Consider the following 17,795-nt stretch of genomic DNA (forward strand, 5'->3'; position numbering starts at 1 on the left):
GAAGGCTGTACTCATGATTAAGAAGGCTGTACTCATGAATAAAAAGGAGTACTCATGAATAAGAAGGCTGTACTCATGAACAAGAAGGCTGCATGTACTCATGAACAAGAAGGCTGTAGATATCCTTGATTTGAGGAAAGTTGAGAGCAAAATGACTGAGTTTTTTGTTAACTTCACATGTCAGCATTCAATATGTTGGTGCAAACAAATAAGTCTCAATTTCAAACGCTTTAATGCAATTTTGGCCCTTGGCTTATGTTTAACAATAACCGAAACTTCCTTTATCTTGAGCTTATCCATTGGTACTGTCATGCTCAACTCGCATTACATGTGTGTTCTCACTTTGTTAAGTTCCAAGGTTTCGTCGTGAATAAAGGTTTTGCTTGAATTTCTCATGATATCATCAGGATGTTCAAAACAACAGTGATGATTTTAGTTTTTTCTCAAATCTTGACATTAGCATGAGGCTACAATTTACGATGAGTTGCTCCGAACAAATACCTGCCAAGTTACGCACATCAATACGCAGAACACATTTATTTTATAATGCTAATAATAAGAGGAAGACATAACCATTACTACTTTGAATTTAACTGGAATAATTTTCATGAATCAGACTCTACTCAGGCAGATGCTAATGGCATAACCTGGATAGGATTACCTTTTACTACTTAATTGTCATCTTATGACATTTCAATATATTCCTATTTTCAAATTTTGTCTGATACAAGACAATAGCAGACATATTTGTTACTGAAATAGCAAAACATCACAACAAAATAACGACTATAAGCTGAATCAATATATGTTATTATCAATAGATTCTCACCCTAGCTTCTGTGCTCTAAGGCTGAACAAGGAAATGCGACCAGGCGAATGACTCGGCTATGATCTAGCGTTGTGCAGTTGGAGAACTCTAGATTGTGACACGACTAAACATTGTTGATTTTTTCGATCAATGAATTTCTGTTTTATTTTAACATAACCGCCAATCGTTTGTGCAAGCTACATAGGTACATTTATATTTGTCCTAAACATTCATTATTTTAAAATTCATCAAGAAATGAGATAATACATTTTGAAACGTTCGCTACATATACTAACGTACGTACCCAAACATAATACGTATCGGACAATAATTCACTCCTACGTGATCTTCTACTTATAGAATTTAAGTGGATGAAGAATCACAGGGATTTTTACAATGCAATTTGCTGGAGGCATATGTTTTCGTTGAGTTCTAAGTTAAAGATCGACATCTCAGAATAGGTCTCAATCAACTTAAATTAAGAGCTATTCATTGGAAATTTGATGCAAGGATATTATTTGTTCAACACTGCTAGAATGTTACAACATTAAATCCAAAACCTCGTATACTTTCCCGCAATTAAATTAATTACAAGTCAGTGAAATGAGCGAACTGTCAGGATATAACTCCCATGCAATTAATTTTCCAAGTGTTCTAGATATTGCACAATGGGTTAAAAGTAGTCGTTTCTTAATAGTGTATAAAGTAAGAGATCCATGTATTACAGCGAAATTGAAGTAGAAAGGAGAATCTCTAGCACCTAATTTTGGCACTTGACAGCGTGAACAATTAGGGTTTTCCGGCACCCAAACCAATCGTAGTATCTTAAAAGAACAATCATCTGAGCCTGCAATCGTAGATGAAACGGCTTCTCGTATTGTAGAATATTGTGGGACAAGTCAAGTGATTGAAGCGCGTGATGTTACAACCATATCAACGGAAAAAAATGTTACATTCAGACAATCTTTATTCACAACTGGGCGAATCAAATTTAGGTAACGGTTGATTCTGACGGTGCTAAATTTTCCATCTAAGGATTTATAATCATGACCAAAATTGGGAAGAATGATTACAAATTTATTTCAGTTTATTTTAAAACATGTGAAATCTTTTTCTAATAAATTCAAATGAGCAAATAGTCATCATTCATCTATAGTTTTGAATGCCCGTTGAATGTACAATTGTTACGTTCATTGACTAGGGGCACTTGTAGCCTCCATTGAAAATCAAGAAAATTTCTATGCTGACATTTACTTGAAAAAAATATATATAATGAGTCGTCTCAAAATTCAGTCAACTATTTCTAAAACTGTTAAAGACTTACTATAGAATGACTTAAACTTAGGAATTGAGTAAGAGAAGATATTTAAGAAAAATAAATAAATTCTTCCGGTCAGAAACTTTTGGATTAGAGAGCGTAAGTTTTGGGAACGAGATATTCTAATGTAATTACAAAAGCCGTAAACTCTTATCATCTTTTCCACACACTTTTCTTCCTCTATTTTATTCAATTTTATGTTTGAGTTATTCGTCAAGTAAGTCATTATTAAATGAAACGGAAAAATGTCTACATTCATGCACAGATATAAGATAATATTTTGTCGATATATATTGAATATTAACTATGGCTAACATAACAGAATACATTGATTATAAAAAAGAAAAATTTGTAATTATTCGAAGCTGCGAACTGCTGGGCTAGTAAAAACTCATTTGCTGTGTAAGGTAAAATAAATTAAATGAAAAAAACTGGATCGGACAAAGCGTAACAACGCAAATGTTAAATTCCAACTAAACAATGCTTACGCAAATGCGTTTTTGCTCTTTGCATTTCAGCTTGTAAGTAGAGCACTAGATCTTCAATTCCCAAACTGTGTTAGTCGCATATCGCCAGTTGTACGCGAGGGCTTACAGGTTGTATGCAAAGAGTACCAGAATCATGTTCCAGTTATGTTATATGTTGTGCTTGTTTCGTGCGAGCTCTCAGTATAAAATAGAGCATCCATTCTTATTCCCTATTAAACTTCAGTGTTCGTGTTCATGTTCATATGGTAAGTCGCGTTATGATCGATGCTGATGGTACGTGGTCCAGCCTTGGGAATCGGTTACAAAATGTCCTGAACCACTGCACCACATGCATTGTAGCACACAAGCTTCACGCACCACGGACATGTTGCGGTTTCTCTATTACTTTCATCATCGAACATACGGACTAAGAGTTGGGTACTCTAGAGGCATGATAATATTTTCATCCTTTACGCAAGTCGTCTGGTATATTTAACAGCAGCGTTGTATCCTGACGAGGGATCTGCTCTGAAGGTGACAATTTGAGTCCTGCCGTCGGGCAACAGGACGCGATACTCTCCCTGGACGTCGTCGCCGTGACTCGTCTCTGAATGACTGAATTGTTGACCCGCTTTTGGATCACTCACACTCCAGTCAATGTTGTATGGCATGTAGGGATGCATGGACTTGTCCATAGCGGGGGCCGGTGTGGGGGGCGGCGGTGGTGAAAATCCCTTAGGTGTAGGTAGAGTGGCGGGGGTTGGTGACACTTCCACCACTTCCGGCAATTCCAAATCAAATTCCAACTGAAAATGTTGCGTTATAAGTAGGATGTATATTTTGGACGAGATTGTATAAGCTCTGACTGTCAGGTATTGTGGAATTTGCGTAGAGTGAGGGATTGGAATAACAGGCTTCCACGCAGTTGATCAACTTGAAAATATGCCTTGCAATGTTTTAATTATGACAATCAGAACGTATTTATAGAATAAGGACAGCATCGTGTAGTTTTTTCTGTCAATATGTATCATATTTTAAGGTAATTTTCTGATATATAGTGCATAAATAGTGACATTCTCACATCTCTTCAATATTTCAACTCATTCCCTTATTTCTTGACGACTCATTTTCTTATATTGTTTATTTACGGCGAGGAAGATAATGCAGTTTGCCATAAAATTAAATCCTGTAAAAACGAAGCAAGCAGGAATGAGAGCAAGCAAGAACCATCTTCTCATAATTCAATATTCGTTTAAAACTTTGCAGGAACCTGAGTGGTAAAGGTTGTATTCTGTCTCCCATTAGAATGTACTGTATGCAATGATGCAAAATAAGGTTAAATCTTGAGGTTTCTTAGCTACTAGAACTTTTGCATAATTTGACTGTATTGTTTGATTACATGGTTTACCTGATGGTTGACTTATACCTACTGTTGCACGTTGAAAAAATGTTTACAGTTTTAACACAACTTTTTATTCTGAACGTTTTTATTTGCATGCAATTTCTTTTTATACGAGGCTGTTCATTGCTTATTGGTGCTGCACTTACTCTCCGTGCAGGCTGTTTTTTGGCTTTATTCGTACTAATTATACTCTATTTATTCATATTTATTAACACTCAGATTGTTCTCGTAAGCCGTTGTAGTTGTTGTCAGAAGCTATTTTTTCCGATGCATTCGCGAGGTCGTGCTATGTTTGAAAATTTCATGCAATTTTAGAGGATGCAAATAAAAAGTTTAATTTATTGCGTTTATTGTTTATGCATCAACAATTTATAAAGTTGTTAGTAGTAATATAGACTTTGATACGAACACAAATTATGCAAAGGAGCCATTATTGTCATAAAGAGCCATTTGTCCAAGGCATACAAAAATAAAATTTAAATGAAGTAATGCTGTTTTTTAATGCAATATTCAAAATTCTTTCGAAATGATTCAAAAGATTTTTAACACATAATAAATTACTGATATCCAATGAATGCAAACTTATTATTATATAGTCCTGAATTTTGCATCAGAATTTGAAACCCTATGGTTGTCTAAATATTTTTATTGTTACTATATGATAGTACAGGCATCTCGCATTCTACTTCATAATTATTGTCATTTAAAAAACAAGAGCAATTCAAGCAGGCTGGAAAACTTCTTGGTATTAAGCACGTATCGGAGGCCCTTGGAAGAACGGACTGTTGAGCCAGCGACCTACCGAGACAAAGTTTGTGTTAAGGTTTGACGGCCCTTCATCCTGAAGAGGGAGATCTGCTTCCGGGGCGCCGTAAAGACCTGACGGAGGTGGTGGAGGAGGGGGTGGTGTGGTAGTGGTGGTGGTGGTGGTGGTGGTGGTAGTGGTGGTGGTTCTTGGAGTTGGTGGGAACGGAGCGGCGGCCTTGACGCGGTCAGGAATAATTGGCGGTGGCGGCTGGAATCGAGTAATATAATTAGCATGACTTTACACTCAGGTAATTAAACAAATGAAGGTTTTCATGGATAAGGCAATTTTATGCGATCCACAATTATCAGCATTTGAATATTTAAATAAGTAATTTGCTTATCTACATTTAACAATGTCACTTAGTGGTACGAATTTGAACTTGATGCGCAATGTTGCAGGGATGGAGATGTTGTGAAAGCGATAGAAAATAAGTTCGAGCTTTGATGTGAAATAATGAACATGAACAATTTTACGGCAATTTTAACGAAATTCCAATGTGCAAATAAAGAATAAATCGTCTTATATTAATTTTTCTGTTTGTGTGCTTGTTTATGCGTTTGAAACCTGGCTGCGCGAATGAATAGAGGCTGTTGGACGCTTATCCGCGATACTTATCGTGTTGGGGTATAACCTGGACCTGATATATATAATTATTTCAAAAATAGTAAGGCATTGCAGCACTGGAAGAGAAGGATTTAATCGAATACTGATATTAAATATTTCAAAAAAGTGCGTATGAAGTAAATTAAGAAGGCACCAAGAAATTTTTATAAATGAAACGAGTGTAAAATAGGAGTTGCATATCCAAAGTAAAATGTGGCTTTGATCGAACTTTTTCTTAATTACACCGGATTATATTCATTATATTTAACATAATTATTCCTAGAATTGCAGAGTTTATCGACCCTAAACAACGGCGGGCCAATCTGCTAGTCTATCATATATTATAAATATCAGCATTTATATATCAGTTGGTATTTTATAGTTCTCTAAGTAGTTGTAGTCGCGCAAGCAATTCTCTAGTGATAACAAATCTGCTAGATAAAGCAAGGGATCACGCGAACCCAATTGTCGTTGACGTCATACAACGTCTGAATATTCGACGTCCTTGAATGGAATTGCGGAGAAGTCAGGACGTCGCCGCTGTGGCCGCGAAGGAAGGCTTAGCAAACTTGCTCGACGGGTTCTTCATACTTCTTTTCCTAGATTGCATGTCACACAAACTGCGTGTAAATTGTGTAGTGAAACTCATTAACCTGTTGTCTCGTCCCCTCCGTGTGAAACAGTACAAACGTCACCATGTACCATCGTGGCAGGAGTATCAGGAATGTTGTCATCGCGGCAGGAATACCAGGAATATTGTTATCATCGCGGCAGGAATATTGTTATCGTCGTGGCAGGAATACCAGGAATGTTGTTATCATCGCGACAGGAATATTGTTATCATCGTGGCAGGAATACCAGGAATGTTGTTATCATCGTGGCAGGAATACCAGGAATGTTGTTACTGGTCGCCAGGCACCCGGGAATACGTATCTATTCCTGAGCGTGATGCGGTAGGTGTTTGACCACATCGTGATGCTGGTCAGGTCATCATCCCTGGACTTCCCCAAGAGAATTACTTCAAAGTAAATAATGCTACGACAATAAAAATGATCCCAGATTTAAATTCACATACTAAGTAAATAAAGGGACAATTAAGGGGCACTTCTTCGTTCGCTGATGAACTTCGGTACTGCAATGCCTTTAAAGAACATAACATAACATGGTAATATAGACGTTAGATAATTCGCCGGGTTCGTTTGTCGGCGGTTCTTATAATTCTCTTGACTTATCTTTTGGAGATCTGGGGACTGGCTTTTGGACCAAGTCTTTCAAAGACTGACGTTGAAAAGATTTTAGAAACCCATGAAATGTAAATTGGACCAGACGTATTTTCTCATCGGCCTAGCAAGCTGCCTCGTCGATCACAGCTATCTTCTCCGTCCTGCAATCTTTCGGCATTTAACCACGAGATTGCGAAAGATTATAGTGATATATGAATTAATTTGCTCACAGGTCCGGCGAGCTCGAAGTGCGTGCCGGCGGGCAGGGCAGCGGCAGGAGGCTCTGGGTAGGAGTAGCCGCGCTGGAGGAGGTTGGTCACTCTGTTGGGGGACTCGTCAGCGCCGAGCTTCGCTGGCGCCGCTGACGACGAGCACAGCAACGCTGCCACCCACAGCACCACCGACGCCTGCTGGGGGTGAGGGGTGAATATAACCATGACCTGTTTTAAAATACACCATGATAGTGGTATTGTGGTATACCACTATGTGAAATTATACTGAATGATATTGAAATGTTGATATGTGATATTATACTGAATGATATTTTGTCAACTTTTGAATGTTTGCATTATTGATGCTGTTACAAGTATTGTAGTGCGAATATTATAAGAGTTTCTGTATAAAACCACAAAAAATAGTGCATAAAATGTGAAAATTTTCAAAAACTGGGACGCACTCCGTTGTCACTTTTCCCACCTTTAAAGTGATGTAAAATCGCATAATAATTTTTGGTCTGCAAAATAAAAGCATCTATGCAAACACGTTTAATATATATTAACATTCGTGGCTAGAAGTAAAACGGATGCAAAAGCTTATGAGTTTGCGACATTAATTTCAATTAATTACACTTGGTTTAGCTTAACGAGATTTGAGTTATGATATTCAACCTCCATCCCATATACTTCGTCACATTAATAACTTTTGCGAGTTGTTTACCTTAATTTTTAGCGCATTTTCTCATTTGTGGAATAAATGCACTATTGTGCTCGCCATGTCCGTCTGTCTGTCTGTCCGTCTGTCTGTCCGTCTGTCCGTCTGTCCGTTCGTCGACGAGAAAATGCGCTCTCTGTCACTCACTGCAGTAAGTACTGAGTTATATTTTTTCTCTAGTAAGGAGTGAAGCATCAAAAATATATAAATTTTATGTATCTTAACCCGAAACAGAGTTACTATTTCTGTGCCAGGATTTCAGAAATAATCCAAGCAGAAATGAGTCGTAAATTTCACCTCATCCCCATTTAATCCAGAATCAAAAATCAATAAAATGATGCAGTGTTTTGTATTCGCCTGCTTCATGGTAGCTCTATATAACATCTCTTATCTTAAATTTTGTATTTTCAATTTCATGAGTTCTTATTAGATACGGCATTGAAACTGATATAAGTACAGCAGAACATCTCGTGACAGTGCATCAAAGCATTTCTTGAATGCTGGCGAATATTTCACGTTCACGATTGTAACTATTCTATTTTTTAAATATTAAATATATTTTTCACCATTGTACTTATGCCGATAAAAATTGTGTTGACTCCTTTAACGGTAATAACTCATTATTCTTATTTTTTGTTCACAAAAGTTAACAACTGAAGCTCAGATGTCGCCACGTGAGCGTTTCATGTACGATCACGACTTGTAGTGTAACGAAGGAACAAATTACTATACCTGAGAACGAATCTCTGAGTAATTAAATAAATACATTAAATTACGATTTTCAGCAGGACGTATTACCTTCTTCATCATTAAATGGTTTAGTTACAAAAAATTCTTTAATTGCTTGAAATGCAAATCTTAGTCCGTCTCTTAGAACACTTCGGTGGTGAGCTCGGAGAGGAGTATAGATGCGTGCGTACACTGACCCGTCTGCGTGTAAACTGACCTCTGTGTGATCACGTGTGTTTGTTTTATATCAACGCGACCAGGAGATACAGGGATACATATCTGGGCATCCCCAACGAGGTCATCACTAGAATAATCAAGACTGAATTCTCGTTTGTTATAAATGCACGCGGTTTCACTTAACTGTTACTTCCGCCCATATAATTTGAACTGAAGCTACGTGAAAGAAAAAAAAGCATTTAAAAACAAATACTTACAAAAGAACATTCAATTTTTGTAGGTGTATCGTAAAGGCTGCATGGTAAGGAACAATGAGCGAGAATTATACATAAACAGAAAATATAAATCGGAAAACGGCCATTGAAACTTACCTAGGTACATCAATTTCCAATCTAGTTGGAAGTAAAACGTTCCGGGTGCGAAGTTTTGGCAAAAGAAGAAACCGCACCGAACGGGGGTGTAAATTTTTATTATAAACCAGCAAAGTTCCTAACACGACGAAAAATCATCAACCGAACTTTTCCCTTCCAGGAAAATATAATAATAATAACCAGGAAAGCGACAGAACATTTTTATAAGATGAACATAACCCTTGTCCTAAGTATACTATCATTATCACAAATCTAGGAAAAATCTGATGCCACGTTGCCGACGAAATTATTCACGAAAGCATGCACCAAAAATGACATCTGGATATCGATCCCCCTGTTAAACCCCAGCCTCCAGCACCTACCTACCATTCAATCCCAACCTCTAGCACCTAACAACCTATTCATGCACCTATATCGCCTCTTTTTTTTATTTTCACGTGTAGTGTATCTTTCACGTCCTCTATCTAACTGCTCAGGATAAATGCTCCACAAGAGGCAATGTGAAACTAATTCGTTGGCAAATATTTTGGTCTTCGAGAGGTAGTTGATTTAGAACAAACTACATAGTGGTGAGGTGGTTCTATGCAGAGTGTAACCACTGGGCAGGATGGCCCAGTGGTTACAGTTCAGAGTATCAAGATTGGAGCAGAGAGACGCGGGTTCGATCCCAGCTCTGTGCGCCATGCAGTTTCTGGTCAGAATCGGCGAGGAGGCCGGGCGGTTAAGCTCAGCAGAATTGTAGCAGTGAGTTGCGAGTTCGAGACCGCATCAACCTGTGAATGTTCTGCGATGTTAAGAATCGGCGACAGGCCTACGGCCTAATAAACGCTGAAACTGCTATTATTATTATTATTATTATTATTATTATTAAGGGAATACAACGCAATAACTGGTATTTGACTGGCACTGCCGACAATATTTTCAAGCAGTGTGGACGCATGAACAAGTTTCAAGACCCCGAATTCCCTCTCGGGGAAAGTCGCAGTCAAAATCAAGGGCTTATATCCTACCAACGATTGGCTGAATATCGTTGTAATTTAACAATTATAGTTGAAGTATTATGTATATTTTCAAATAAAGAACATTTGAAATGATTCTTTCGAGTGGAAGTATTAAGAAAGATATTTTTAATGTATCACCGATGGAAAATGCCACTATGCGATATGTCTTTCCTTTCACAAATGTTATTACATTGATAAATACCTGAATTTATTAAACAGTACTGATATTGCCTTTTATTATAAGCCTCTAAATACTTTTCATATGTACTGACTAATAGGTACAACATTGAGAATATGAGAGGAAAGGATGGCAGGATTTTTTTCGACTTCTACCATTTCTCAGTCACCTCTGCATTACCTCCAACAAAGGACAAATTTCCCAGTGCTAATTTATCAGAGGCTTCCAGTTGGGAAGCAGCTGTTTGGCATCAAAATATGCAATTCAAAAGAAAATTGCGAATTTTAACACTAACACGTTCATCGATATTGCCTCAACATGTGACAAGAAAGTCTGAGCGCCTGAAAGCGGCCGGTCAGTTGGTCATATAAAGAGAATCTGGCTGATAGTTCAAAGCGCTTGCATGGTTGATGGTTCTTCAAAAACATCGTTCCAATAAAAACTATTGTCTCGAAAAAACTCTCCAGGAAATCCACGTCTATTTTCACTGAGGCCAAAAAAACTTCTAGGTACATATTTATGACGTTAGGAGCGCCGGAATGCAGTGTAGAAGGGTCTTGTGGGCATATTTTTCGATTATTCACTTGCATCTCTAACCATTAAGTATATGAAATTATGAATAACTTTCTTTGTGATTAGATTAAAAAAAAAGAATCAACTCCAGTTGCAAATTTTGAAATTAAATTCAACAAAACTCAAGAAGCTGCTAGGCGATTTTTTTCACAGCGAATTGGACTAGCATGCATTGTGATGCCAGCGTTTGCTTCGCGAAAAAAAATCAAATAGATGACCAGTTTAATCTGCTGTTCGGGCACACTGCCCGAACTGCGATCACACTTTTTGGAGCGATATTTTTTCATCGATATCTGACACTGAAGTTCGTTTTCACGTTGGATTTATCCTGGTCGTAAAGGAAGAGTCTTCATTCGTCACTGAGGGAAGTCAGCGGAGATACTTTAGCCCACGGATGGACGCTCTAATTCTTAGTCTTGGCGTCATAAACTTGGCATATGATTTTTTTGAAGCATGAAAGTACTTTTCTAGGACGGATTTATCCTGGTCTCAGCGGCTTTAAGAAACAAGTCTTCGTTCGCCATTGTGCACGTTAGCAGTACGAAATTTGATGCGTATAATTTAAGAGATAAAATACTGTGAAAACGTAATTTATTTCGCTTATCTTATTCACCTATATGAAACCTGTCCATCTTACGGCCAAATTTTATTCTTAACTAGAATTCATCATTCCTGACAGTACATCCATTCCTTGAAATTTTCCATCTTCCTCTCGAGAGGTTATAAGAAAATTCAGAGGTACTTTTCAAATTTAGAGTGGAACACAGCGTTTCTAAGCCACGCATCATAACACCGAGAGAACAAGAAACTTAGGGAAGGACTCTTAGATGGACAGAGATGGAAAGTTCTTAAAGAGAGAATCATTTTCGTTGCAGGCAAATAGACCGGACTTGGCGGCAGATGGCGCCCTCCTCAAATTTATTTTTCACCCTCGTGCTTTATCATTCAATTTTTTTATTAAAATAAAGTTGCTGTTGTCATTGAGATTTAATTCTCGTTTTCCAGGATTACGAGCAGTAAATGACGACTATGAGCAGTCAGTCAAATTACATTTTTTATTAATCGACTATATGATCCTTGCACAGTCATTTATATGCATTTATATTACATGCTATATGCACAGTCGTGAGAAGTCAAAATACTTCATATCGTTCGTTCATTTATATGGTAATTTAAGGAATTAAAATTAAATTATGAAATAATCTACGTTTACATCGGGAAGACAAATCGGAACTTTTCTTTCCTTGAAATAAAGCTATTTTAGAGCGAATGCACAACATTTGATTCAGTCAGCGCGCACAGTTAATTATTAATATGTCCACAATTAAGACCCACAGAGACAATCTTCTTAAAATTTATTTACATCACACATATTTTGCTTGCTCTACTTTTCAGCCAGAGCATTAAAGTGCATGCTGGCAGGCAGCGGCCACGTCCACCAACTGAACAAAATGCTTGGGGCGAGTGTAAAAATATGTTCCTGCCACGTACATTATTTCATTCGCTATAAATTTCCTCTAACACTCCATATTAGAGCGTGCGAGCAGTTAAAACAAGTATAGCGGCAGGACAAGTGTTGCTCTGCAGTGCAGATGATTTAAGAGCCTTGTTTTACCTCCTAGCGTCAGCGCTCTGTTTCTTTCATGACTGGTAACATTTCACTGCTGTGTTGTGACTACAAATTTTCCAAGCACCTGACACAGCAAAACTATAGTGAGGCTTGTAATGCATACTAAGATGATTTAAATCGAATGTATAAGGTAAAATGTAAATTTAAAATCATGATTAAAAAGTGTTTTATTCCATTCACTGCCAGTGTCTCACAGAGTTACAAGTTCGAAATGATCTTCTTAAGTGGTGCTACATGAATCTAGAGACACTGACTGAAGAAGAAATGCGCAAATTTTTCTTCTATAAGAATTTCCCTTGAATTACTTCATTTGAAAAAAAAATGTTCCCTTGAATTCCAAAAGAACACAAAATTTGGTTGCCAATGTCTGACTCAAAGTACAGTTAATTCATTCACGTGATCTTGGATCCATATTACTATCAATAAATAAATAAACATTAAATCCATTGAAATTCGACTAAATCTGATAAAACGACACCTCTTAACCATGACTGTCAAATGACACAGGCCAATGTTCAGAATATTTTCCATTGTGTGAGCAACTTATTAATCATAAATAATTCTCATTCAAATAAAACAATATCATTTAAATGGCCATGCAAGTCTGCTGGTTGCAGCGAATGTTTCTCTCGAGACTGAAGAGATCTCGAGCACGTTGTCTGTACGTTCTTCTAGCCGTGACGTCTGCAGCTTATCTGGCGGTCAGTTACTATAGATAAAATTTCGAAGTTTTTAAGCGCGTTTAGTCCTTCGTGCCGACGACTAGATGTATTATAATAAAACTGCACCTTACATTAGAAAACGATGAATATTTATTGGAAATGAATTAGAAAACGAATTAATATCCTCCGCATTAGGTGGTTCCTTTGCCCTAATGCGAGAAATTACTCATGTACGAATGTCATGTCACATATATTTGATACTCATATATATGTATCCCCAAAAGGTCGTTGAATTAGATACTAGTTCTATATAAACTGATATTTATTCTGTTATCAACTTCATTACCTAGTTATGCCATACATCAAAAAATCATTAACAATCCGTGGCTCAATGAGGCTTTTTTCTAAAGTCTAAACAATTAAGGCACATATGTTAAGCAAGCAGGCACAGACGTGGGGCCCTCTCGAGTCAACTGACACTCATCATTCTTCATCGTTTAGGCTTTCGACGAATGGTTTCAAAATTATTTCATACTTTTATTAGCTGTTCATGTTTTAAATTTAATAAAAACTACTATTTTATAATAAATTACTACTATATTACTTCAAGTAGGTTGCTAGAACGCCGGGGTCCAACTGGGAATGTCAACCGGAGGCCGTTCTGCACCACCGCCTCCTTGGTCCGCTCGACGCTGGCGATCCGTTCGTCATCAGTGAAATCCGCCGCAAGTACGACAAGTGAATTGTTGCTTATTTCTGAAAGCGCAAGACAAACTTAAACTTACCTCTTCTGCAACTTAATAATAATGTAGGGCCAAATGTGTCTAAGTAAATATTGCGCTAAATCTAATTAAAAAAACTTGTCCAATTTCATCGCATCGAATGCCCACTTTAATGCGATTAATTCAGTGCACTGTTATTGTATTAAATGAGACCTAAAATTCTGGATATTACAGTATGTGTGTAAGATAAACTCATGTAGAATTATTTATTCTAATTCTGATCTAACTTATTCTCGTGTTACAGGTATCTCTTCCCAGCTCCAGGACCTTCCTTGATATCGAAAGACGTCATCAAAAGAATGACAGCGGGCGAGAACAACAACCTTTACTCATTCAAATTTTACGATAGGGTTGTTACTGAATTATTCATAAGCAATAACATTACGGGGGAATATTTTATTGAGGCGGGAGCTTTGGACGGCGTGTACGCCTCCAACACACTGAAGCTGGAGTTCTTGCAGCAGTGGACGGGCTTGCTCGTAGAGCCCGACCCCGACATGTTCGAGCTCCTCTTGAACACCAAACGCAACAGCCAGGCGATCAGGGCGTGCATTTCACCACATTCTTACCCCTATAAGGTAATACAATTATTCTATAATCTAAACAGTATTCATTCCTTCTATTGTTATGCAATTAGCCTAACTACCAAGTATGCAACATCCAATGAATTTCTACTTCCTTTTTTTAATTTAATTGATTTCAAGTAGATCCACGAGGGAAAAAAGTCATATTATTTGAAATTTTCAATTTGAACTCAGGGCGACCCAGGTACGAAAAATCGAGATCCTAACTAATTTGTCTTTCACGGATCAGAACTTGGCCCTGGACAGTCATTAATCAACTAATTAATAGATATGATCAAGTTAACCTAAGCATTTGAATAATTTCTAGGAAAAAATAATGTACGGAATGAATGTTTAAAACTTATATTCCATATCCTAGTGCACGAATTGGAAATCTGGAAGTCTTGAGGCTATCACTCATATTTCGGACATCCATTAATAGTTTATTTTTTAATTTGAACATATATTAATTTTCTGGACGCTTTCAGGCGTTGCTGCGAACACTCTCGCCAGAGAAATCTCCTCATGATTCTGCAATTTCATACAAAAGCATGACTTCGCTTTTCTCCGGGGAATCCGATGACCGAACGTTCAATGGCTTCCCAACCTATCGAGACGTTATTTGTTTCCCCATGAGCAGCATCTTGTTGGCCGCTCAAGTGTCGCACGTCACACTCTTCTCCCTAGATGTTGAAGGTGGGAAAATCTGATCTTTTAGTAATTATCAACAGCTAGCGTGAGGTTCGACCATTCACAATAGTTTTACAGTTTACTTGTCTTGTTATGCCATTGTACAGTGTCCAAATGATGTTGAATATAGATTTAAGGAAATAGAACACTCATATAATCAACAGCGTACATTCCGGAGAAAAACAGAACCATGTACCGGTGTACAATAATTATTTTAAGTTTTTATGTTTATCCTTTGATGCTCCACAGATTTGAAAGTGGCTATGCGCATTAAAGGGAACAGATCTTGAAATCTGTTAAAAAAAACCTTAGCTGAACAACGCATATAGTTGTACTCGAGTTTATATAATTAGTAAATTCATATTTTAGCTAATTACTATGTTACTTTCTATTTTGGTTTGCGATCAGTCTTTGCAATGCGAATTTATTGACACTTGATTAGTAACAGTACTTGTATTATTGATTATATCAACTGATGATGGAGCTGGTGTCCGAAGCATTTACCTTAAATATGCTAAATTATTTGGAATTTTCTTCGCTACTGAATTTCTAACTTGATCATCGCATTCTGTAGGAAACTTCAATTATTGGAACATCTCAATATTATTTTCATATATAGAGTCACGGAACACAACGTGCACCGATAATAGAAAAATTTAATTTTAAAGTTGGATTTTTGTTTCTCATTAATTAAATTCGAAAATTTCGAGCAGACGCTGAACGGAAAATACTTGAAACTTTTCCCTTCGAGTCGGTGAAGGTGGACGTGTGGTTTGTCGAGCACAGGACGCGTGATGACGTCACAGGAGCGCTCACTACGGCCTATGACCCTGAATTTGTCAAATGGTAAGACACGTGAAATACCTTGTGTAGTTGTGTTAAACGTCGTTGCTTTAATGACGTTTAACACATTGTTTGCTCATATTGTTAAAAATCAAAGTCTGCAATGAGCGGAAACTTGTGTCTAATATCCGCCAGTTGCAGGTTCTGTCAACATTCTTATATTTAGCGACTCAGAGATAACAGGAATGACTCATGCAGCAATCTTGGCTTAATATCTGCAGCAATCTTGGCTTGCTATCAAATACTGTATACAAATTCTTGCTTTCTGAATTATATAAAAATTTATGGTCTTATTCTTTTTTGCTGCTAATGCAAATGGCTTTTCTATTGAGATTATACTTCGCACATGCATTCTATATTGACTCCATTCACAAGGCCATTGATACTGTCGTTTACAGAAAATCGCTATACCAATTACGTAAATTAATTGAAACTTAATAACTATAATAAAAATTTTTAGCGACCGTACGCATCAACGAGCATCTTTTCCTTATCATGATATTCCAACCTTAACGGAATTAAACTGTCCATTTGATTTTAGGGCATTACTTATTTGGTGCCTCAGATCAATCCCATCACTGGCCAGTGTACCTCTAAAGTACGGATTCCCTGGTTGCAGAATCGAAGGTTAATTTCTATAGCATTCTGAGTTTTGACTTAGAGGATAACAACATTTTCTTCGTCACATGTATCAGGTTTGAGGCTCGCAACTACAGCCTCTACGACTTCCACCTGAGCAACGTCCCAGACTACGTCTTCGTCTACAATAACAGCCGCTTCAGAAATATCAGACGCAAAGCTACGCAAGCGTAGATGATTATTGTTAAATATATACACCGATATATTTTTTTAAAGAATATGCTGATAAAACGTTATCTTCATCCACAGTTGTGCTGCCTATGTTTTGCTATAGTTCGGTTCTCTTATAGTTATAATTAAGCCCTTCTAACGACATGAATCATTTTTGTCTTCCTATCGCTCCTTAAGTTGTCCACAAGTGTCAAACCTGTCAGGTAATATTGATGTTGACCATGATCGCTAGAGATAATGAAATTTTTCGTGTATTTCATGCTCATTGTGTTCATTAAACGGTAAAAGATATATAAAATAAAATGAAAAGCAAACTAAAAAAGTACGTAACACATCCATGCAACAAAAATTCTTCTCGCTTCGAGTCACCGACATGCGGAACAGCCTCCCCGATGACATCGTTGACGCTCCGAGTATGAGTTAGTTAGTTAGTTAGTTTAGTGGCCAAATGTTTACTAGCGCTTCAGCTATTTAGCTATCTCGCACCGAAAGTCAAGATGAACATCACCATAGAGGTGGAAGGTCTCAATTATTCATCACCCACAATGGGCGGAAGGTCTCAGATGTCCAGCCCGCTGAAGCTGGCTCGAAAGAAGCAGCGTTAGCATCTCGAAGAGACGAAGTGACAAGGAGGGACAGGCGAAAAGCAACAGAAACGAAGGCACTCGAACAAATGGTCGCTTACACGGGACGTCGACCGCCCGCACGAGAGAGACAGAGAAGGGTAATGTAAGGAATCCTACCTACATAATAACTTAACCCCACAACTGAGACCTACAGTCAGACACCGCGAGCTCAACGGTGGGACGCTCAGGAACAATCCCCCTAGGAACGGGAAATCCCATAAGACTTCTGACGAGCACAGACACGCGTCAGAAGTCCCCCCTGAGGGGCTCCGAGTATGAATGCCTTCAAGAATAGACATATATAGACGAAGCTATGCAGGAGCATATGTTCAGTCTTGGAATGCCTAGCACCTTCATGCAATAAAAAAAAGTCCAGCAGTTATCTAAATCAATCGTCTGTTATGAAAAGATCGGGTTCAAAACGCTGGATCCCTTGTGGAATCAAGTCACGAATAGTACAAGAATCGGCCACATGCGCGCCATGGGCCTATTTCTTCAGAGCCGACACTCCTATTCTACTTTATTCTATTCTATTGATGAAAATACAATATGGGACAATTTTCTTCCGTATCTCAAGTTAAAAATAACGAAATACGCAGAA

At 37.7% G+C, this 17,795-nt stretch overlaps 2 protein-coding genes across 3 annotated transcripts; one reads left to right on the forward strand and one right to left on the reverse strand.

Moving 5' to 3' along the window:
- Nucleotides 1-444: 444 nt before the first annotated feature.
- Nucleotides 445-8,489, reverse strand: LOC108672835 (formin-like protein 3). 2 transcript variants are annotated; one of them, XM_018160589.2, is made up of 4 exons: nt 8,358-8,489; nt 6,860-7,036; nt 4,798-5,010; nt 445-3,399 (listed from the first exon to the last, which is right to left on the reverse strand). In XM_018160589.2, exons 1-4 carry the CDS (start codon nt 8,367-8,369, stop codon nt 3,064-3,066), a joined length of 738 nt encoding a protein of 245 aa, XP_018016078.1. In that variant the 5' UTR covers nt 8,370-8,489; the 3' UTR covers nt 445-3,063. The 2 variants fall into 2 exon arrangements, with proteins under 2 accessions (XP_018016078.1, XP_018016070.1); XM_018160581.2 differs by having other exon boundaries at nt 6,860-7,039.
- A 4,197-nt stretch (nt 8,490-12,686) lies between these two features.
- On the forward strand, nt 12,687-16,877 carry LOC108672731. Its single transcript, XM_018160456.2, has 6 exons — nt 12,687-12,919; nt 13,494-13,609; nt 13,907-14,240; nt 14,714-14,921; nt 15,629-15,761; nt 16,454-16,877. The coding sequence occupies exons 1-6, from the start codon at nt 12,809-12,811 to the stop codon at nt 16,569-16,571; spliced, it is 1,020 nt and encodes a 339-aa protein (XP_018015945.1). The 5' UTR covers nt 12,687-12,808; the 3' UTR covers nt 16,572-16,877.
- The last annotated feature ends 918 nt before the right edge of the window (nt 16,878-17,795 follow it).

Source organism: Hyalella azteca, unplaced genomic scaffold (assembly GCF_000764305.2).
Source record: "Hyalella azteca isolate HAZT.00-mixed unplaced genomic scaffold, Hazt_2.0.2 contig6976, whole genome shotgun sequence".
NCBI lineage: Eukaryota > Metazoa > Arthropoda > Malacostraca > Amphipoda > Hyalellidae > Hyalella > Hyalella azteca.

What these genes read in the sequence shown, in the direction of transcription:
- LOC108672835 (XM_018160581.2), bottom strand. An exon ending in ACTTCGAGCTCGCCGGACCT is followed by an intron (nt 5,011 to 6,859) that starts GTGAGCAAATTA and finishes ACTCGATTCCAG; the next exon opens with CCGCCACCGCCAATTATTCC. An exon ending in TTAACACAAACTTTGTCTCG is followed by an intron (nt 3,400 to 4,797) that starts GTAGGTCGCTGG and finishes CAACATTTTCAG; the next exon opens with TTGGAATTTGATTTGGAATT.
- LOC108672731 (XM_018160456.2), top strand. Translation starts at nt 12,809, where the DNA reads ATGGCCATGCAAGTCTGCTGGTTGCAGCGAATGTTTCTCTCGAGACTG. An exon ending in CGTCTGCAGCTTATCTGGCG is followed by an intron (nt 12,920 to 13,493) that starts GTCAGTTACTAT and finishes TACTTCAAGTAG; the next exon opens with GTTGCTAGAACGCCGGGGTC. An exon ending in GACCCTGAATTTGTCAAATG is followed by an intron (nt 15,762 to 16,453) that starts GTAAGACACGTG and finishes CACATGTATCAG; the next exon opens with GTTTGAGGCTCGCAACTACA.